Genomic DNA, 22,507 nt, shown 5'->3' with positions numbered 1-22,507 from the left:
TCTAAGGTGATAGACTATAGAAGGGGATAAAAAGGGCCTGATCTCTTAGCACAGGCAGGTGCTACACAATGGTGTGCGCACCATATTTGAAGTCAAGAGATATGCTAGAAGTCCTCAAGATCATAAGAGAACACAGTGTAATAACAACAGGGAGATAAGTACCGGATTGAGATTTATAAAGGTTGGTGGGAGTGAACAATTCTTAGGTATGCCAGTATGGAAGTAAAGAATTAGAAAGCAACTGGCAAGAACAGCTAGATGGAGGTGAAGATGAGGGAGGGGGTGGGGGGAAGAATTCATTTAAGAAGGGCAAGATGAATGTAAAGATTGAAGAGTTGAGAGAGAGTATTACAAAAACACAATTGCAGTAGTGGGGCTAAGGGAGAGCAGATAGTCTGTATTATAAAATAGGGTAGAGATTATTTTGAGTGCAAACTAAGAAAACAAAGTCAGGTAATACAAATGCTTAGACTCTTCTGAATGACTTACAGCTGATTTTCATGAAGCCTGGAAGAAAATTTTATCCCTTTAACTTTAATAAAGTGTGATATCTCATATTTAATTTAGCAAAATCTGTGTTTATAGATAATGCAAAGTGAAATCTGTGTTAGACCTTAATCAGATTTATTATGAATTTTGAATTTTTGGCCATTGTCTTCCTTCTGGTTCCTTTCTGCCTTCCTTTCTTTCTTTTCTTTGAAGATTTTATTTATTTATTTTGTGCGAGACAGTGAGAGAGAGATATTGAGAGCTGGAGCACACAGAAGCAGGGGGAGGGGCAGAGGGAGAAGCCGACACCCCACTGAGCAGGGAGCCTGATTCAGGACTCGATCCCAGGACCCTGGGATCATGACCTGAGCTGAAGGCAGACGCTTAACCAACTGAGCCACCCAGGTGCCCTTTCTTGTGGTTTCTAATTTAACGTACTGTGTGGTATAATCTTGGCAGGTTTTAGATCTTTTTGAGAATAAAGAGAGGAAATAAGTAAACATTTTATGTAGTCTTTTCATTAATTAAAACGGAAATTTCTGATTATGTAAGTGAGGTTCTTAATCTTTATCCAGCAAATGAAATAAATTTTAAGCTGCAACACTCTTAAAGGAGAAAATTGTTTCTGGATTCTGATTTATTTATTTTTAATTATATCTGCATATAATAGATACATACAAAGACATCAAATGAATGAACTCACAATTTATAAGTTTTTTTCTAATATGAACTATTTGTCATCGTAGAGTCATAAGGAAGGAAAGGTTGCCAACAGAGTGTACAGAATTATTTCTGGAAGATGATTTTTACTTTTTCAAGTATCTCCAATAGTGGATACATTTTATATTATTCCCAGGAAACTTTAGTATTCCTAGTTGTTAATTCTTGGGGGTTTTTTTAGGTTTTAAAAATTTTGAGTAATCTCTGTACCCAACACGGGGCTTGAACTCACAACCCTGAGATCAAGAGTCACACACTCTTCCGACTGAGCCAGCCAGGCACGCACGTAGTTGTTAAATTTAACGTGCGAATTCTTTCGAATCTGAAACTCAGAAATACTGGTGATTGGATTTTTTTGGTCCCTTTCTTCTTTCCTCATGTGAATATTGGGCCCTGCTTGATAATCATGCATGTATCTGGAGTCTTTAAAACATTCAGCTTGGATGGTCATGATTATTAATTTTTTAGTACTAGGTTCTTTCTCCAGTCCTTAACTACCGTCTTGTATTCGTAGATAGGAAATTAGAGCTATTAGTTTGCTAGTCACAGTTCACAGAAGAAAACTATGTGAATTTTAAAATGGGATTTATCTTTTTTCATAAATCATAGTAGTACTTAAAAATGCCTCAAAATGCTGTGATCCCATAAGTATTTCTCTTCCACAATTTAAATCTTTTTAAGATTGATTTTTAAAATGGAGTATTCTTATAAAATCTTAAATCGGTGTTTTGCGATTAAATCTTTTTATTAATCTTTAAAATGCTGTTCATTACAGAGATGAATACTTGCCTGCGTATGTTTTTTTCCTAAAGTTTTATTTATTTCAGAGCGAGAGAGAGAGGGAGTGTGTGGTGGGGGGAGAGGGTAAGAGGGGGAGGAAGAGAGAGGGAGAGAAGCCGACTTCCCACTGAGCATGGAGCCTGATGTGGGGCTCAGTCTCACAAACCCGAGATCATGACCTGAGCCAAAATCCAGAGTCAGATGCTTAACCAACTGAGCCACCCAGGTGCCCATTAACTTGCCTATGTTAATAAAAGTGTATTTTCTATCCTTGAAACTAATGTGAAGTATATAATTGAAATATTGAATCCCATGGCTTTTTCCCCCTACCTTTATTTTTGTTCTGAAAATTTCAGAGTTCTGTGTAGGTTTACATTATTTACTTATATCAATTATATTTTGTTATATTTATATTTAAATATGTGTAATTATATTAATTATATTTTCCTGAGCAATGTCATTTTTTTCCTACTTCAAATGTATTTGTCTATAACTTTCTTCTTAAGTCTCCTGGGTGCTTCGAATTTGGTATGTCCCGGATTGAAAACATCGTTTATGACCTTTCCCACTTCCCTGACTTTTTGTAATCTGCTCTGTCATTTGTTTTCCCCATGCTAGTGTATGGCACCACCGAAACTCTGAAGCAGGAAAAGTCCTGGACTCCAAACTTCCCCGAAATTGCTATATCCAGGGGCACCTGGGTGGCTCACCCGGTTAAGCATCTGACTCATGACTGGCTCAGGTCGTGTTCTCGGGGTCCTGGTATATCAAGCCCCATGTCTGGCTCCATACTCAGTAGGGAGTCTGCTTGAGGATTCTCTCTCTTCCTCTCCCTCTGCCCCTTCCCCTGCATGCGCACACTGTCTCTCTCTAAAAATAAATAAATAAATTTTTAAAAAACAATCACCACATCTCTACCTCTGAAACCAGTAATACATTATATGTTAATTAATTGAATTTAAATTAGCAAAGCGACACCTGGCTGGCTCAGTGGGTTAAGTAAGTGTCTGCCTTCAGCTCAGGTCATGATCCCAGGATCCTGGGATCCAGTCCCGGGTTGGGCTCCTTGCTCAGCGTGGAGCCGGCTTCTCTCTCTGCCTGCCACTCCTCCTGCTTGTGCTCTCTCTCTCTTTCCCTGACCAATCAATCAATCAATCAATCAACAAAAGTTTAAAAAAGAAATAAGTTAAAAAACAAAAAAAAATTTAGCACATTCAGTCATTCACCACATTCAGTATTTTGTCCCTGCTTACCATTTTTCATATCTTATTAACATAATTCACCCCCTCACCTATAATTTTGAAATGCTCTTCTGGTTTTGGTTCCTTTATGCTCATCTTGACATTGCTGTCAGAGTGACCTTTTTAAATATGTTTGTGATGATGTAACTTCTCCGCTTATTTGGTGGATACCCATGACATGAAGGAGAAAGTTCATATTCTAGCATGACACCTTTTTGGTTCAGTCCTGATTTTCCAATTACATGTCTGTATCCCATTCCCAAAAAGTGTGTTCCAGTTTTGCCACATTCTCTAGCTATCGTCACTTCCTGTGTTATTTCATAGTTCATCCTTTTGCTCCTCCTACCTTTTCTAGAAGGCCCTTCACACCCTCCTTGTGCACTTTGTCTGTCTTTCAAGATACAGCCCTATCTTTGCAGCACTTCCTGAGCTTCCCACATACAACTGTTTTCTCTTTTGTGCCTTCGCTGTGCTTCATTCACCTCACCTGTAGAACTAGTAAATGATACTCTGTATTCTTACCTGTTTTCGTCCATCTCTGGTCCTACTAGCATATAGGGTAGTCTCTGTCTTTTCTTTCTATTTCCAACTTGTCCCAGGATAGTGCCTATGACTTGACGGAGACGGTATGTATTTGTCTTTCTTGAGTAAGTGAGTGAGCGAGCAATTGAATTAATGTGATGTTTTCTGAAGGTGGGTTTTGTTTTGTGTTGTTTTTATAGGACGGAGAGGTGCTATCAGCAATTGGGAAAAAGGACAATGGGATTGATATGGAAAGTGCTCCACAAGGGCAAACAGTTAATGACAACTTGACTTCTGCTGCTAGAGCATCCAAAAATAATGGAGATGGTGAGTGAGTGAACATCTATGAATCTTTTTCTATGCTTAAGTGCTGGTACATCACAATCTGTAAGTCTGTAGATCCAGATATGTTTTCCATTTCATTAAGGTATTTTTCTTTTGCTGTCTTTCTTTATAAGTATCCCGATGACTACCAACTTTTTCTTCTTGAAAATACTTCAGCTCTGAAAATCTTACTCCTATCCCTTTTATATTATTGGAATATTCTTAAATACGGATAGGCTTGTATATATGTTTGAAATTCATAATGATACATGTTCTCATTAATGTACCTGTGACTATATTTTGTAGTTATGGTAATAGGATTGGGAGAAGAGGAAGATAGAGAATCACCTTGGGATTCTGAGGTACTGTTTTCTTCTTCTTGTTTTACAATATAAGCATTGAGTGATGGTGTGAAAACATGAAAGGAATGCTTAGGCTTTACTCTCTTGTCTGTGTGTTTGCCCATAAAAAGTATTTCCTTATCCTTTTACCTGTAATTGACAAAATCATTATGTGTAAATATAATGATATAGCATAATACAGTTCTGCTAATTTGCAAGCTTAACTTAACAAAAGCTGTGCAGTATTATTGGAGAAAACTGAGGCTTAGAACTGAAAAGGAATTAGTTTGGGTTTTGAAATTAAGATATCTAAAAAACTAAAGAATTGGTCCAGGCCAGCCTAGGGCCAAATGTATGATTCTGTGGTGTATATGGATGTGCAAAGCTGCTAATGAGATCTAGAAAGAGTTTGGATTATAGTTTTTTACAGCTTGGAACTTGAAACGATAATGCCTGGGACATGAAAGTATTATATATATACACATATTTCTAAAAGATTATTTATTTATTTATTTATTTATTTATTTATTTATTTGAGAGAGTGAGTGAGTGGGCGGGAGCGAGAGGGAGAGAGAATCTGAATCTGAATCCACGCTTGAGTGCAGAGCCCAACTGACTCGAAGAGTTCGACACTCAACCGGCTGAGCCATCCAGGGCCCCTGAAAGTATTATATTTGGACTGTCAAGTAGATTCACAAGGAGCATTGGAATTGTAATAACAATTTGGTTTAGTGGTGTTGTATTTATTTATTTTTAAACAGATTTTATTTATTTCAGAGAGAGAGGGAGAGAGAGAGAGAGAAAGAGAGCATGAGCAGGGGGCGGGGAGGGGGGCAGAGGGAGAGGGAGAAGCAGGCTTCCCACTGAGCACATGGAGCTAGATCCCAGAACCCACTGAGCCATGCAGGCGCCCCTGCTTTACTGATGTTTTAATAGCTAAAAACCATTTCAGATAGTTAAAATAGTATGCATTGAGTATCTTTGTGGCAGCCATACTTGTAGAAACAAGTATAAATTAATGATGGCCTATTCTAAGGTGATAGACTATAGAAGGGGATAAAAAGGGCCTGATCTCTTAGCACAGGCAGGTGCTACACAATGGTGTGCGCACCATATTTGAAGTCAAGAGATATGCTAGAAGTCCTCAAGATCATAAGAGAACACAGTGTAATAACAACAGGGAGATAAGTACCGGATTGAGATTTATAAAGGTTGGTGGGAGTGAACAATTCTTAGGTATGCCAGTATGGAAGTAAAGAATTAGAAAGCAACTGGCAAGAACAGCTAGATGGAGGTGAAGATGAGGGAGGGGGTGGGGGGAAGAATTCATTTAAGAAGGGCAAGATGAATGTAAAGATTGAAGAGTTGAGAGAGAGTATTACAAAAACACAATTGCAGTAGTGGGGCTAAGGGAGAGCAGATAGTCTGTATTATAAAATAGGGTAGAGATTATTTTGAGTGCAAACTAAGAAAACAAAGTCAGGTAATACAAATGCTTAGACTCTTCTGAATGACTTACAGCTGATTTTCATGAAGCCTGGAAGAAAATTTTATCCCTTTAACTTTAATAAAGTGTGATATCTCATATTTAATTTAGCAAAATCTGTGTTTATAGATAATGCAAAGTGAAATCTGTGTTAGACCTTAATCAGATTTATTATGAATTTTGAATTTTTGGCCATTGTCTTCCTTCTGGTTCCTTTCTGCCTTCCTTTCTTTCTTTTTTTTGAAGATTTTATTTATTTATTTTGTGCGAGAGAGTGAGAGAGAGATATTGAGAGCTGGAGCACACAGAAGCAGGGGGAGGGGCAGAGGGAGAAGCAGACACCCCACTGAGCAGGGAGCCTGATTCAGGACTCGATCCCAGGACCCTGGGATCATGACCTGAGCTGAAGGCAGACGCTTAACCAACTGAGCCACCCAGGTGCCCTTTCTTGTGGTTTCTAATTTAACGTACTGTGTGGTATAATCTTGGCAGGTTTTAGATCTTTTTGAGAATAAAGAGAGGAAATAAGTAAACATTTTATGTAGTCTTTTCATTAATTAAAACGGAAATTTCTGATTATGTAAGTGAGGTTCTTAATCTTTATCCAGCAAATGAAATAAATTTTAAGCTGCAACACTCTTAAAGGAGAAAATTGTTTCTGGATTCTGATTTATTTATTTTTAATTATATCTGCATATAATAGATACATACAAAGACATCAAATGAATGAACTCACAATTTATAAGTTTTTTTCTAATATGAACTATTTGTCATCGTAGAGTCATAAGGAAGGAAAGGTTGCCAACAGAGTGTACAGAATTATTTCTGGAAGATGATTTTTACTTTTTCAAGTATCTCCAATAGTGGATACATTTTATATTATTCCCAGGAAACTTTAGTATTCCTAGTTGTTAATTCTAGGGGTTTTTTTTAGGTTTTAAAAATTTTGAGTAATCTCTGTACCCAACACGGGGCTTGAACTCACAACCCTGAGATCAAGAGTCACACACTCTTCCGACTGAGCCAGCCAGGCACGCACGTAGTTGTTAAATTTAACGTGTGAATTCTTTCGAATCTGAAACTCAGAAATACTGGTGATTGGATTTTTTTGGTCCCTTTCTTCTTTCCTCATGTGAATATTGGGCCCTGCTTGATAATCATGCATGTATCTGGAGTCTTTAAAACATTCAGCTTGGATGGTCATGATTATTAATTTTTTAGTACTAGGTTCTTTCTCCAGTCCTTAACTACCGTCTTGTATTCGTAGATAGGAAATTAGAGCTATTAGTTTGCTAGTCACAGTTCACAGAAGAAAACTATGTGAATTTTAAAATGGGATTTATCTTTTTTCATAAATCATAGTAGTACTTAAAAATGCCTCAAAATGCTGTGATCCCATAAGTATTTCTCTTCCACAATTTAAATCTTTTTAAGATTGATTTTTAAAAAGGAGTATTCTTATAAAATCTTAAATCGGTGTTTTGCGATTAAATCTTTTTATTAATCTTTAAAATGCTGTTCATTACAGAGATGAATACTTGCCTGCGTATGTTTTTTTCCTAAAGTTTTATTTATTTCAGAGCGAGAGAGAGAGGGAGTGTGTGGTGGGGGGAGAGGGTAAGAGGGAGAGGAAGAGAGAGGGAGAGAAGCCGACTTCCCACTGAGCATGGAGCCTGATGTGGGGCTCAGTCTCACAAACCCGAGATCATGACCTGAGCCAAAATCCAGAGTCAGATGCTTAACCAACTGAGCCACCCAGGTGCCCATTAACTTGCCTATGTTAATAAAAGTGTATTTTCTATCCTTGAAACTAATGTGAAGTATATAATTGAAATATTGAATCCCATGGCTTTTTCCCCCTACCTTTATTTTTGTTCTGAAAATTTCAGAGTTCTGTGTAGGTTTACATTATTTACTTATATCAATTATATTTTGTTATATTTATATTTAAATATGTGTAATTATATTAATTATATTTTCCTGAGCAATGTCATTTTTTTCCTACTTCAAATGTATTTGTCTATAACTTTCTTCTTAAGTCTCCTGGGTGCTTCGAATTTGGTATGTCCCGGATTGAAAACATCGTTTATGACCTTTCCCACTTCCCTGACTTTTTGTAATCTGCTCTGTCATTTGTTTTCCCCATGCTAGTGTATGGCACCACCGAAACTCTGAAGCAGGAAAAGTCCTGGACTCCAAACTTCCCCGAAATTGCTATATCCAGGGGCACCTGGGTGGCTCACCCGGTTAAGCATCTGACTCATGACTGGCTCAGGTCGTGTTCTCGGGGTCCTGGTATATCAAGCCCCATGTCTGGCTCCATACTCAGTAGGGAGTCTGCTTGAGGATTCTCTCTCTTCCTCTCCCTCTGCCCCTTCCCCTGCATGCGCACACTGTCTCTCTCTAAAAATAAATAAATAAATTTTTAAAAAACAATCACCACATCTCTACCTCTGAAACCAGTAATACATTATATGTTAATTAATTGAATTTAAATTAGCAAAGCGACACCTGGCTGGCTCAGTGGGTTAAGTAAGTGTCTGCCTTCAGCTCAGGTCATGATCCCAGGATCCTGGGATCCAGTCCCGGGTTGGGCTCCTTGCTCAGCGTGGAGCCGGCTTCTCTCTCTGCCTGCCACTCCTCCTGCTTGTGCTCTCTCTCTCTTTCCCTGACCAATCAATCAATCAATCAATCAACAAAAATCTAAAAAAGAAATAAGTTAAAAAACAAAAAAAAATTTAGCACATTCAGTCATTCACCACATTCAGTATTTTGTCCCTGCTTACCATTTTTCATATCTTATTAACATAATTCACCCCCTCACCTATAATTTTGAAATGCTCTTCTGGTTTTGGTTCCTTTATGTTCATCTTGACATTGCTGTCAGAGTGACCTTTTTAAATATGTTTGTGATGATGTAACTTCTCCGCTTATTTGGTGGATACCCATGACATGAAGGAGAAAGTTCATATTCTAGCATGACACCTTTTTGGTTCAGTCCTGATTTTCCAATTACATGTCTGTATCCCATTCCCAAAAAGTGTGTTCCAGTTTTGCCACATTCTCTAGCTATCGTCACTTCCTGTGTTATTTCATAGTTCATCCTTTTGCTCCTCCTACCTTTTCTAGAAGGCCCTTCACACCCTCCTTGTGCACTTTGTCTGTCTTTCAAGATACAGCCCTATCTTTGCAGCACTTCCTGAGCTTCCCACATACAGCTGTTTTCTCTTTTGTGCCTTCGCTGTGCTTCATTCACCTCACCTGTAGAACTAGTAAATGATACTCTGTGTTCTTACCTGTTTTCGTCCATCTCTGGTCCTACTAGCATATAGGGTAGTCTCTGTCTTTTCTTTCTATTTCCAACTTGTCCCAGGATAGTGCCTATGATTTGACAGAGCCGGTATGTATTTGTCTTTCTTGAGTAAGTGAGTGAGTGAGCAATTGAATTAATGTGATGTTTTCTGAAGGTGGGTTTTGTTTTGTGTTGTTTTTATAGGACGGAGAGGTGCTATCAGCAATTGGGGAAAAGGACAATGGGATTGATATGGAAAGTGCTCCACAAGGGCAAACAGTTAATGACAACTTGACTTCTGCTGCTAGAGCATCCAAAAATAATGGAGATGGTAAGTGAGTGAACATCTATGAATCTTTTTCTATGCTTAAGTGCTGGTACATCACAATCTGTAAGTCTGTAGATCCAGATATGTTTTCCATTTCATTAAGGTATTTTTCTTTTGCTGTCTTTCTTTATAAGTATCCCGATGACTACCAACTTTTTCTTCTTGAAAATACTTCAGCTCTGAAAATCTTACTCCTATCCCTTTTATATTATTGGAATATTCTTAAATACGGATAGGCTTGTATATATGTTTGAAATTCATAATGATACATGTTCTCATTAATGTATCTGTGACTATATTTTGTAGTTATGGTAATAGGATTGGGAGAAGAGGAAGATAGAGAATCACCTTGGCATTCTGAGGTACTGTTTTCTTCTTCTTGTTTTACAATATAAGCGTTGAGTGATGTGAAAACATGAAAGGAATGCTTAGGCTTTACTCTCTTGTCTGTGTGTTTGCCCATAAAAAGTATTTCCTTATCCTTTTACCTGTAATTGACAAAATCATTATGTGTAAATATAATGATATAGCATAATACAGTTCTGCTAATTTGCAAGCTTAACTTAACAAAAGCTGTGCAGTATTATTGGAGAAAACTGAGGCTTAGAACTGAAAAGGAATTAGTTTGGGTTTTGAAATTAAGATATCTAAAAAACTAAAGAATTGGTCCAGGCCAGCCTAGGGCCAAATGTATGATTCTGTGGTGTATATGGATGTGCAAAGCTGCTAATGAGATCTAGAAAGAGTTTGGATTATAGTTTTTTATAGCCGGAACTTGAAACGATAATGCCTGGGACATGAAAGTATTATATATATACACATATTTCTAAAAGATTATTTATTTATTTATTTATTTATTTATTTATTTATTTATTTATTTATTTGAGAGAGTGAGTGAGTGGGCGGGAGCGAGAGGGAGAGAGAATCTGAATCTGAATCCACGCTTGAGTGCAGAGCCCAACTGACTCGAAGAGTTCGACACTCAACCGGCTGAGCCATCCAGGGCCCCTGAAAGTATTATATTTGGACTGTCAAGTAGATTCACAAGGAGCATTGGAATTGTAATAACAATTTGGTTTAGTGGTGTTGTATTTATTTATTTTTAAACAGATTTTATTTATTTCAGAGAGAGAGGGAGAGAGAGAGAGAGGAAGAGAGCATGAGCAGGTGGCGGGGAGGGGGGCAGAGGGAGAGGGAGAAGCAGGCTTCCCACTGAGCACATGGAGCTAGATCCCAGAACCCACTGAGCCACACAGGCTCCCCTGCTTTACTGATGTTTTAATAGCTAAAAACCATTTCAGATAGTTAAAATAGTATGCATTGAGTATCTTTGTGGCAGCCATACTTGTAGAAACAAGTATAAATTAATGATGGCCTATTCTAAGGTGATAGACTATAGAAGGGGATTAAAGGGCCTGATCTCTTAGCACAGGCAGGTGCTACACATGGTGTGAGCACCATATTTGAAGTCAAGAGATATGCTAGCATCCTGGTTCTGTCACTTGGTAGTTGTGGGATCCCAGAGAAACTTGTTTAACCTGTTTGAATGTCAGTGACCTCATTCATAGAAATGGTACTCATACCTACCTCTCTGGTATGTGTAATGAACAAATGTGGTAACAAATGTGAAAACACTTTGTAAACTGTAAAGGGTGCTATAGAATATAAGACAAAAATGATCACAGCAGTCTTTAGTGATTTGGTGTATATTGAGGACACTTTTTTAAATGTGAAGATTTCTGAAGGACAAAAAATAAATGACATTAGTGTCAGGAGAAGAATGGGAAAGTTAGAATGGGAAAGTGGATTTCTAATTTGGGGTATGTTAAGTTTCAGTGACACCGTATAGGTATACAGTTGACCCTTGAACAAGATGGGTTTGAATTGTGTGTCCAGTTACAGATTTTTTTTCCATACAGTACTGTACTGTTAATGTATTTTCTCTTCCTTATGATTTTCTTAATAGGCTTTTCTTTAGTTTCTATTGTAAGAACACAGTATATAAGACATGTAATATACAAAATGTGTTAATTGCCTTTACGTTATTGGTAAGTTCAGCATTATTTGTATTTTTAATTAGAAATTGAATGAAATGTACATTATGTCTTAATCATATTGTTTCAATACCCATTCAGCCGATCATTGAGGTGAAGGCTTCTGTTCGTAATAAAACAATAGAGATTATGAAAAAAGACACATCAAAGTCAGGTAAATTGTACAATACAAATTTAATGGTGGAAGGAAGTACAGTAAAATATTCAATGCTTACCCTCTTCTTATTCTGATTTTTTGGGGGGTTAATGGCAAATTTAACTGACGGATTTGACATAAATAAGGTAGATATCATTGTTGATATCCATGTTTGAACAAAAGATATTTACAAGCATTAGAAAAAGAGATTTTAAAAATGAAGTTTTAGCTCAAGTTTGTACTTTTATGTTTTGAAATCCTAAAGTTCTAGTTTCGAATCCCTTTACTTCCTAAGGATTCCTAGAAATTATTAGTAGACTCTAAGGTTTTGCCAGTGTTCAATGTTTATATGAATTCTGATCTTTATCTAGAGTAAAGCTTCACTAGCTGTCATGTCAATTGTGTTTTAATTTTATTTCATCTTAGTGTTGTTTTGTTGGTCATCTGAAGCCAAATAGATGTTATTAGCAGACACGGTGTGTGTGTCTGTTTGTGTGTGTGTGTGTGTGTATGGTATCTTTGATTATTAAAAATGTGGGAAGTAGTTAGGTAGATGTTAATATTTGTCAGACACAATCTTTGAAAACAGTAATTCTGAAACTTATTGGCCTTAGGGTCCTTTTATACTATCTAAAAATTATTAGGAATTCCAAAGAATTTCTGCTTTAGTGGGTTGCATCTGTTGATATTTACAATATTAGAAATTAAAACAAACATTTAAAATACAAGCATACACAATCATACATTGTTAGCCATTCGAGCTATGACCCACTAATCATGTGACTTGTGATACTATCACGTATCATATCTTTAGAAAACTTCACCGTACACGTAATAAGAGAATGAGAGTGAAAATGTCAAATAACATTTAGCATTATTGTGAAAACAGTTTTGACCTCTTGGACCCTGTGAATGGATGGACTTTGGAACTCCGGATTCTCAGAAGACACGGGAGGACTGTTTTAAACCATACACAGGGGTCATGGATGCAAAATGATAAAGGGACCCTTGTGATGAAATGGGCATTAAGGTTTCGTTTCTGCATTTCTTGCTTTTTTCTTTCACTAGCCTTAAGAGGCTTAAATCAGACAATCTTGTTTAAAAAAAAAGGAAAATAGTTTTGTTATACATTTCCTGTTTCATGGCACTGTAGTTTTTGGATCTGCTGTGGACTGAGACTCATTCTGTTTTTACTTGGAAATGATTAGATCACCCGAGGCTTGCTTTTCTCATGTAAGTTTATGATGTTTATCCAAGGCTTAAAAATTTCTGAAGATATTGGTGCATTGAGGAAAGACCATGTCATTGTAATTAAGGTAGTACCATTCGTTGAAAATGTTTTAAAACCCATGTCTGTAGAACACAGGGTGCGTATTTAAACATAAAATAAATGGTTAGACATAAATGTTGTTACTAAAATAATTCATACCTTGGAAAATCTTAATTACTAATGAACAAAAGTCCTTAGGGAATACAGAATATGTAATAGAGCTTGGTGAGTGAGTTAAAATATGTAATACTAGAGAATAAAAAACATGAGAGACAGTTAAATTCATCTGTGTGAATGGCAAGTAGAGGACATGTAAAATACAGTAAGTTATGAATGAGCAGTAGTATGTGTGGGAGAAGAACAGGACATGGGACTGCTTCTTTGACAAAAGAGTTTATACGGATTAGTCAAGTTTGTCTTATTATTTACATTCTAATAAATGAAACTTTGTTTTCCGATTTGTCCAATTGGGAGTCCACTGGTTTGACCCAGAATAATGAGACTTGTCAAAGATACAGGGATTTGAAGGTTGATGATAGGTGCCCATCTATATCACAATCGATGACCAAAATTCAGTCAGCACCCACAGAATTTGGACAGACGACCTTAATAGATAAAGAAAAGATTAATAATATTGGAGCTGTGTTTCTGTTAGAGAATTATAAACTCCACGACCTGTGTGAATCACAGCCACCAGAAACCAGAGAGCGCAAAGAAGGTAATAAAGAATCATAGAGAATTCAACCTCTCCATGACTTCACCATAGTTCTGATTTTTCAAAACTAATTTTGTGGCAAAAATTACTTTGTGTTTACTCCTTTTCTGCAACCTACAACCAAACAGAATATCTTTTAGCAAGACATTTGCATTCTTGCTCTAAGCAAAACAACATATGAATAAGAATGAGGAGAAAGTAATTTCCTTTAGGCTAGTTTTTTGCATTCGCTTGAGAGCGGGTAGCAAGATTATATTTAGAACTTTGGAGCCAGTTGAGAATACTAGGTAGCGATCTAAAGATTGCTTACTCAAAACATAATTTCTTAGCTTTATTTTTATAGCTCTAAATTCACAAGTATTGGTTAAACTATATTCACTGTACCTAATAAAAGCACCTTCCCAAATGAAATATTAGACTATTTCCTGTATTCTCTATGACTTTATTTTAGAGTTGGCTTTCCCAGCAGTAATGGGAATCGTTGAGGATTTACTATGTAGTTATCACCTTCTCAGCTCTGTATGCATAGTCCATCTCCTTGCTTTCTTATTTTTATTTTTTTTAGAGAGAGAAAGTGGGGAGGGAGGGAGAGGCAGAGGGAGAGGGAGGGAGAGAATCCCAAGCAGGCTCCATGCTCAGCACCGGGCCTGATGGGGGGCTTGATCTTAGGACCTTGAGATCATGACCTGAGCTGAAATCAAGAGTCGGACGGACGCTTAACTCACTGAGCCGCCCAGGTGTCCCTTTATTATTATGATTATTATCTAAAGATTTTATGTATTTGAGAGAGACAGATTGAGAGAACGAGTGGGAGGAGGGGCAGAGGGAGAAGGAGACTCTCCCAGCTGAGCAGGGAGTCTGATGGAGGACTCGATCCCAGGAATCCCAGATCATGACCTGAGCCGAAGGCAGCTGTTTTGCCAGCTGAGCCACCCAGGCGCCCTCCTTTATTATTTTTAATGAATAAATGGAATATTGGTTTTAAATAGTACTATATCATTTAAAAATGATCTATGGAAAATCAGTTTTAATTCTAAGAGACTCCGTCTATTGATGAACCACATCTAATGTGTGCTCTACTTAATGTACCAGTTAATTCAGTGCCTTTTCTCTCATATGATCAGGTCTGTACTAATAAACAGTACAGTATTTTTTTCACCCCTGTAGTTTTATGTTCTTTCTTTACTTGTAGAATTAACACTGTATTTTCAAAAGATTTTCAGTTAGCTCCTAGAGTAGTGAGTACAGGCAATGAATTCAAAGTTGTTTACCTATACAATTGACTTGTTTGCTGTTACTTCTTCCTGAGCTTGGTGGATCCAAGAAGCAGGACTTTTAAGACAAAACACCTACAGGCTCCTGTAACACAGGAAGATACGAAAGAGAAAAATTAAAAAATAAATACAAGCAACTTAAAACAGTTCATGTAGATTATTTCTCTTCTCACTTGATGCCTTTTAGAAGGTAATGAGCAAAGTTAGTTCTCTAGGGATCCAAGATAGTGTGTTTATTCAATTAGTACAGATTTATTCTGTCCTGGGCCCTGATAATTTTATATCCTGATTATTTCTGGAACCATTCTGTCAGTTCAGGTGTGCTTGCTTCATCTTTATTTTGTGTTACTGTCTTCTAATTCACCTCCCATCTTTTATTACAATGCCCCTCAAATTCATTGCTCTCCGCGGCATTTAGAGTGATCTGTCTCAAACGCAAATATGATTATGAACTACTGTTGGAAAAACATTTGTGTCCGGGTATCTTAAAATTACATATAAAGCTTTCACAATCTTGAATTCTTCCAAACGCTCTCTGATGCTTTCTACTGTCTGCCCTTTTCTCTGGCATTCTGAACTGCTGGTGATGTCTTCCTCTTGGATCCCTGTAGTTTAGACAAGTATTTACCCTGTTGTGGGCTTCTCTCCCTTGTCTTACTACAGCCTTGCCTACTGTCCCCATTTTCCACCTTCTAACCCCTTTGAATCTGGCTGACCTCACTGTTGTAGTCTCAGTTCAGGCATTATCTCTAGAAAAACCATTGTTTTTCTTTTTATCTGCATGCTTCTTTAAACCTGGGTGCCACCTTTTATCTGACACCTTTTATCTACATGCTTCTTTAAACCTGGGTGCCTAGCACTCAGTGGGAATTCGGTAAAAAATGACTGAGTAAAATAAAGACTGTTTACACAGAGATGATTTGAGAGATTGTCCCATACAGGGGTGCCTGGGTGGCTCAGTAGGTTGAGTGTCCAACTCTTGATTTCAGCTCAGGTCATGACCTCAGAGTTGTGAGATCGAGCCCTGTTTGGGGCTCAGTGCTGGGCATGGAGCCTGGTCAAGATTCTCTCTCCCCCTCTGCTCCTCCCCCTCTCCCTCTCTGAAAAGAGAGGGAGAGAGAGATTGTTCCACACAGTGTAGGAGCAAAAGAAATAGATATATAAAGAAGTAATTAGCAGTTCAGGTGGTGAAGATACGCTACAAAAATCTGTAAAGTACTAAGGTAGCCCCAAAGAAAGAGACACCTGTTTATCTGGGGAAGGATAGCCATAATCAAGGATGACTTTACATAGCAGTCTGTGTCCTAAAAGGTGTAAAGAAATTTGTCAAGTAGTAGAGGAAAACATTTCAGGAATGTTTACACTCATCAGGCACATACACCCGTGGGAAGGTTGTACACTGATAGTGGCATCAAAAGTACTAGTAATTTTGGAAACCACGAATAATGTAGTTGAAGCTTAGGGTGTTGTTTCAGAGGTACTGTTATAAGGTGAAGAATAGTCTGTTGAGATTTTATATGTTTCTGCTGCCTTTTCAAATTTTGTTTCTGGTTGTTTTGTTCATGGATGTTAGGTGGATGAATTTGTGAATGAATCTTTGAGATGTTTGTATGCCTTTAACCTGGTGACATTTACGATTTCCCAAATGGTTTGTTGAAGTTTTCAATAATGAAAAGTATTTCTTCAAGTAAATATTCAGCTAAAGAGTGTAATTTAAACTCGTAATCGATAAAATGTTATTTTCTATTTTTATGAAGGTTATAACTTTTATCTAACCATGCTAAAAGTAGTCCATTTTTACTAAATATATAGACTTGTCAGCAGAACGAAACTTAGAAATGACATCAGAAGAAGAGCAAGAAAGACAGGGTGAAAGTGAAAATAACCACCTGCAGGTATGTAAAAATTTAGATTTCTGATTTTATATGGTTTTCCCTGCTTTAATAATGTAACCTAGCTCAAACGAAATTATCTTTTGAACGGACATATTGAAGTCAACAGATTATAATTTAATATTTAGTTTTTCTAAAATTTTACAAGTTACAAAACTTAAAATATTGTTAGAATTTGTAGTAACTTACAGCTAAACTTTATCCTTGGAATTGAGACAAAAAAAATTCATGAATATTGTTTGCTTGCATTTTTGTAATTTTTACATGATAAAGAAGGTAACATCAAATATTGAATCATCTGTGTAAGTAGTTAAATTATGAGCAGTGTGACAATAATGACTGCTGACTTAGATTCATGTAGGAGTAATTATTCTCAGTGGTTCAAAATGTGCAGTTGTGTACTGCCAGTCACTAATGCCCAGATTAAAGATTTATTTTGCCTTGTGATCTCTGTGTAGTTGACTTCAGAGAGTGGGGTCATAAAATCAACACAATTGCCTATTGTAGAGTCATTCCTTCCAGGATCGGACCTTTGTGCTTGAGTAATAATAACTTTTTCAGTTATTTCATTTCAGCATAGGAAATCAGTGAGTCTTATTAAATTTTTTGTATCCACTCAGTGGGCATTACAATATATTAGAGCTGGATACAAGCAGATAATGTATAGTGACGTATAACACTATCATAGTATAGAATTTGAATTAAAATTTAGGAATTTGGTTTTCTTTCTGATTGCTGTTAATTGATTTTGGCTTCTAATAATTTAACGTTTGCCTATTCTCTAGTTATTAATCTTCAAAAAATATCCTCACATGCACTGTAGGGGCTCACTATTTAAGGTATGGTGAGATAAAGTGTTTTAAGTTTGTAGCATTAGAAATCATCTAATTCCTTTTTTGGTAGCTGTAACATGTAATGAATTGTTTAGTTCCAAAAAACTGACAAAATGAAGTTTATGGATTTATGTTTTTCTTCTGTCTTAGGCTAGGGTGAGTTATTTCTCACTTCTTGGTGACAATCCAGTGACTTAGGAGCAGCCTAACATAGCTTAAGAAATTTAACAGTTAAATTTTAATTGTTTTCTAATTTTTCTTTGTCCATACTTGATTACATAAGGATAAAGTTATTTTACAAACATGTATCCTGGCAGAAAAGACATCTGAAAATCAGATCCATCAAGGTAACATTCCACTTTTGCATCTACAAAAAATGGCTCAAGAACCAGAAATGAATAAGAAATGTGGTAGAGAGGATGATCTATCTGTATATTCAGTACATCCTTCTGTGCAAAAGGATGAGAAAATGTGGAACAGAAAAGGCAAATTAGAGTGGAAAACTAATGTAAAACTCATCACCAGTAAGTTAAAGCGGAAATTTGGTGCAATTTGTAAAAAAGACAAAATTACTACTTATCCTAAAGAAGAATCACGACATGGTAACTTTAAAGAAGGAGCAAACTTAAAGGAAATACCTTCTCATTTAACAAATGATAGACTTGGTTGTGAGAAAAAAGATGCATTTGCAGTGCCTGTCCCTGTAGTATTTCAGGCATTTCCTGAACAAAAAGAGCCTAGTGTCAAAAAGGTCATTCTTTCTCGTCCAAACTCTGGGTCCTTGGCATATGCTTGCCAGTCATCTTCTAATATTTCATCCAGTGGAAATAAATCAGACTGTGAAAATGGTACACTAGACATTGAGCACGTTTTTAACAAAAATGAGAGTTTTAATAGTGATACAGAAAATAAAAACGTAAGGAACCCACTCGTTACGTTTGAAGTGAAAGAGGACCAAGAATTTGATATGGGAATGTCAGCAAATATGAACCAAAATAGCACTAATTGTAAATTAGACGTTGGATGTATACCTCCGTCTAGTGATCTAAGAAGGCTTTTTGATTTTTGGCTTGCGTGCTTCCATGAAATGAGACAAATGGTTCAAATGAAAAGGCACAATATTTCTGCTGTTACAAACACTTACAAGAAAACAAAAGACTCCTTTCAGAAGCCACTAAATGCAGATAACGACAGTACTAATAACTATAGAAGCATGGAACCTGAATTAGAACATGTGAGTTCTTCTCCATCATGTAGTTACAGAACATCAGAAGTCTTTCGAAGTGAAGGATTACAGCCAGATATACTAAAGTGTGTGAATGAGATGGGCCTGTTACTGGTAGAATTCGTGTCATTGGAAAATGAGAACGTTCAACTTCAAAAAGAGGTAGAGTTCACTTTACTGCTGTTGTCTTGTTTTTTCTCTTTATCATTATCTGAGCCATTTTGATTTTCCACTTATGAAAAAACTTTGTGTATAAGATGGGTTGTCTAAATATGTAATTGTGTTTGGAAATAGATTATTTCTGCTATGTAAATGATAGGAGTGCAGGAAGCATTCTTATGATTTCTTTTCCTTAAGTTTCTCTGTCAGTCTCCCAAGTGGCGTATGAACTGGGAAACTAATTTAGCTAGGTACCGTGTGACCTCATGAACCAAACTAACGGTAAAGAAAATGGCTTAAAAAATGCAGTTATCTTGAGGTGCCTGGGTGGCACAGTTGAGCATCTGACTCTTGGTTTTGGCGTGGGTCGTGATCTCAGGGTTGTGAGATCAAGCCCCGCGTTGGGCTCTGCGCTCAGTGTGGAGTCTGCTTTAGTTTCTCTCTCCTTCTCCCTCTGCCCCTCCTGCTCATGCTCTCTCTCTCTAAAATGATAAATCTTTAAAAAACATATAATAATCTCTAGCGTGTTTTTTTAAAAGATTTATTTATTTATTTATTTGAGAGGGAGAGAAAGCATGTTATGAGCATGAGCAGAGGGAGAGGCAGATGGAGAGAGAAAGGGAGAAGCAGACTCTGCTGAGCAGGGAGCCTGATGTGGGCCTCGATCCCACGCCCCTGGGGTCATGACCTGAGCCCAAGGCAGACTCTTAACTGCTGAGCCACCCAGGTGCCCCATCTCTGGGGTTTTTATTTTTATCTGTTGGCTTAAATATAAGTTGCATTTCCATAAACAATAAAATGGGAAAGAAGCAATGACTAAGAGAAAGGATATAAACAAATATTTGAGCTAAACCAATCTATTGCTTCTATTTATCGTTTCAGTATGTGCAATGTTCTCTGCTTTACTCACTCTTGGAACTTAGAATTCCAACACGACCACTTTGAGATATTTTTAAAAACAAATATTTGTATTTCATCACTTTTTTCCCTTTATTTTTAAACAGAATTATTTTTAAGGATTGATTCATTTATTTAGAGAGAGAGCATGAGCAGGGCGAGGGGCAAAGGGAGAGAGAGAGAGGGAGAAAAGCAGACACCCCACTGATCACAGAGCCTAATGTGGGGCTCCATCCCACGACTCCGAGATCATGACCCAAGCCAAAATCAAGAGTCAGAGACCCACCTGACTGAGCCACCCAGGCACCCCCTCCACATTTTTTTTTTTAATCACCATTCTCACATGTTTCTGTTGAGTCAAACCTTCGTATTGTGTTTAATAAAGTATGGTACATTTGATGTGTATGATTTTTATAATGTAGGTAGTAGCATAAACCTTCAGCAAATCTTCAGTATTTCACTTGAAGGGAGAAAACTGACTTTTGAGGTGAATTGAATTTTACAAATAGACAAAAATCTCAAGATCGCCTCCTTTAAAAGAAAAAGTAGCAAAGCACCTCGTCCCCAGTTAAGGTATTAACTTACTGTGTCAAGGTCACACTTTTAATATATCTGATTAATTTAATGAATTTGATAACTTACCTGATTCAGCATTAAGGAATTGTATCATCTCTTTTGGTGCCATAAAATGCTAGGCAATGCCACTTCAGGAACTTTGGCCAAATCATTGAACCTTTTATGGTTTTACTCCCATTATCAGCAGAAAATGGGATTGAAGGTGATAGTTACTTTTATACCCTCTAGCTAAAAAGTGTTATGGTTATTGAATGTGGAATTTGGGGAGCATGACTCATTTCCCAAAATTCTACACTAACATCAGTTTCGCTCTGTTCTTTTTGTGTTGTGGTGACCTTTGGTTCATATATTTTAATGAACACTGTCAATTTTTGATAACCCTAGGATCCAAATGAGAAAAGAATTGTAAAAGGCAGTTGGGGAAAGAATAGCTCAGTGCAGAAAGAGGAAAGCTTCTTATTTGTGCCTGGAGCGCTACAATGTCACATCCTTTAAATCTGGCTGTTTATGCAAAATCCAGGTGGTAAAGACAGAAGATGACAAATCTTGTGTCTTTGTCTTTTTATTTCTTTGTATCTGCTGGTCAGGTGGGGTGGGGTGGGGAATGTTAGGTATCAAAGTGTGGATATGAATACAAAATGTAGAAAGCCCTTTTTAAAATTTTGGAAAATTCTGCTGTTTCCATTTTTAAATTTTATTTATTTATTTTTTAAAGATTTTATTTATTTGTCAGAGAGAGAGCGAGCGAGAGAGAGTGCACAAGCAGGGGGTGGTGGTGGCAGAGGGAGAAGCTGGCTCCCAGCTGAGCAAGGAGCTGGCTGCTGGACTCTGGACTCGATCCCTATGACCTGAGCAGAAGGCAGATGCTTAACTGAGCCACCCACATGTCCCAATTACGCTGTTTTTATTCAAATAGAAATGAAGCAGAATTTATAAAAATTGCAATTACTGGTAATGATAAAGTTAAACACAAAATATTTTTATCGATTACAATTATGACAAACGAGGAGTCGAATGAATTAATGAAAAAAAGTTCTGGGATGCCTGGGTGGCTCAGTCGGTTAAGCATCTGCCTTTGGCTCAGGTCATGATCCCAGGGTCCTGGGACTGGGTCCTGCATCGGGCTCCTTGCTCAGCAGGGAGCCTGCTTCTCCCTCTGCCTGCACCTCCCCCTGTTTGTGCTCTGTCTCTCTCTCTGACAAATAGATAAATAAAATCTTTAAAAAATTTATAATTAATGAAAAAGTTCTTTTTAATGAGTAAAGTAGTAACAATTATCCTTAGTATCAAACTTCTTTTAAAGATGGTTGAAGAAAGGAAGAGGCACGAAAGTGATAAATTGGCAGTATCAGAAAGCATATATGCCGCTGCTGCTCCTGGACTAATTCAACAAAGAGCGAGTGGAAAAACTGATAACCACCTATGTCCTATTATGGAAGATGAAGATTCTGATGGGTAAGCCTATAGCAATATGTAAATAGTAGGTAATTACTATTTTCCTAGGAAACAAATTCTAGTTGGAGCTAACATTCATGATTAACAACTTTTTATATTTTTAGTAAGGCGATTCCATCCTGGGTGCTAATCAGAAAAATGCAAATAATGAGATACCATTTTTTGCAGTCATAGTGATAAATATTTTATTAAAAAAATAATAACCAAAATTAGCAGATGTGAGGGAAAAGGCATTCTTATACACTGCTGTTAGATGAAATTGGTAAATCCTTCCTGCAGGGTGATTTAGCAGTGTGTTTCAAAAATTTCAAATATGCTGTCCCTTTATCCCAACGGCTTCATTGCCAGGACTAGATCCTATAGGAAAACATGACTTGTGTAAACACACACACACACACACACACACACACACACACACATACACACATACATTCTAAGGACATTTATTATACATTATTATATGTATAAAATATGACAGATATGTTAAGGATATGTATT

General features: G+C 37.0%; 1 protein-coding gene across 1 annotated transcript in view; it reads left to right on the top strand.

Annotated features, from left to right (window-relative positions):
* The window catches only part of LOC125281624 (ankyrin repeat domain-containing protein 26-like), a 564,334-nt gene that overhangs the window by 251,088 nt on the left and 290,739 nt on the right, over positions 1–22,507 (top strand). Inside the window, exons 39-46 of the mRNA XM_057304707.1 lie at positions 3,953–4,079; positions 4,383–4,438; positions 9,400–9,526; positions 9,830–9,885; positions 11,659–11,731; positions 16,785–16,867; positions 17,981–19,084; positions 21,858–22,009. Of these exons, the coding sequence (XP_057160690.1) occupies positions 3,953–4,079; positions 4,383–4,438; positions 9,400–9,526; positions 9,830–9,885; positions 11,659–11,731; positions 16,785–16,867; positions 17,981–19,084; positions 21,858–22,009 (1,778 nt within the window). The remainder of the gene's footprint in view (positions 1–3,952; positions 4,080–4,382; positions 4,439–9,399; positions 9,527–9,829; positions 9,886–11,658; positions 11,732–16,784; positions 16,868–17,980; positions 19,085–21,857; positions 22,010–22,507) is intronic.

This window comes from Ursus arctos, unplaced genomic scaffold, assembly GCF_023065955.2.
Source record: "Ursus arctos isolate Adak ecotype North America unplaced genomic scaffold, UrsArc2.0 scaffold_30, whole genome shotgun sequence".
In the NCBI taxonomy this organism is placed as follows: domain Eukaryota; kingdom Metazoa; phylum Chordata; class Mammalia; order Carnivora; family Ursidae; genus Ursus; species Ursus arctos.
Note: the sequence above shows the minus strand (reverse complement) of the source record. Positions and strands in the feature narration are given on the sequence as shown.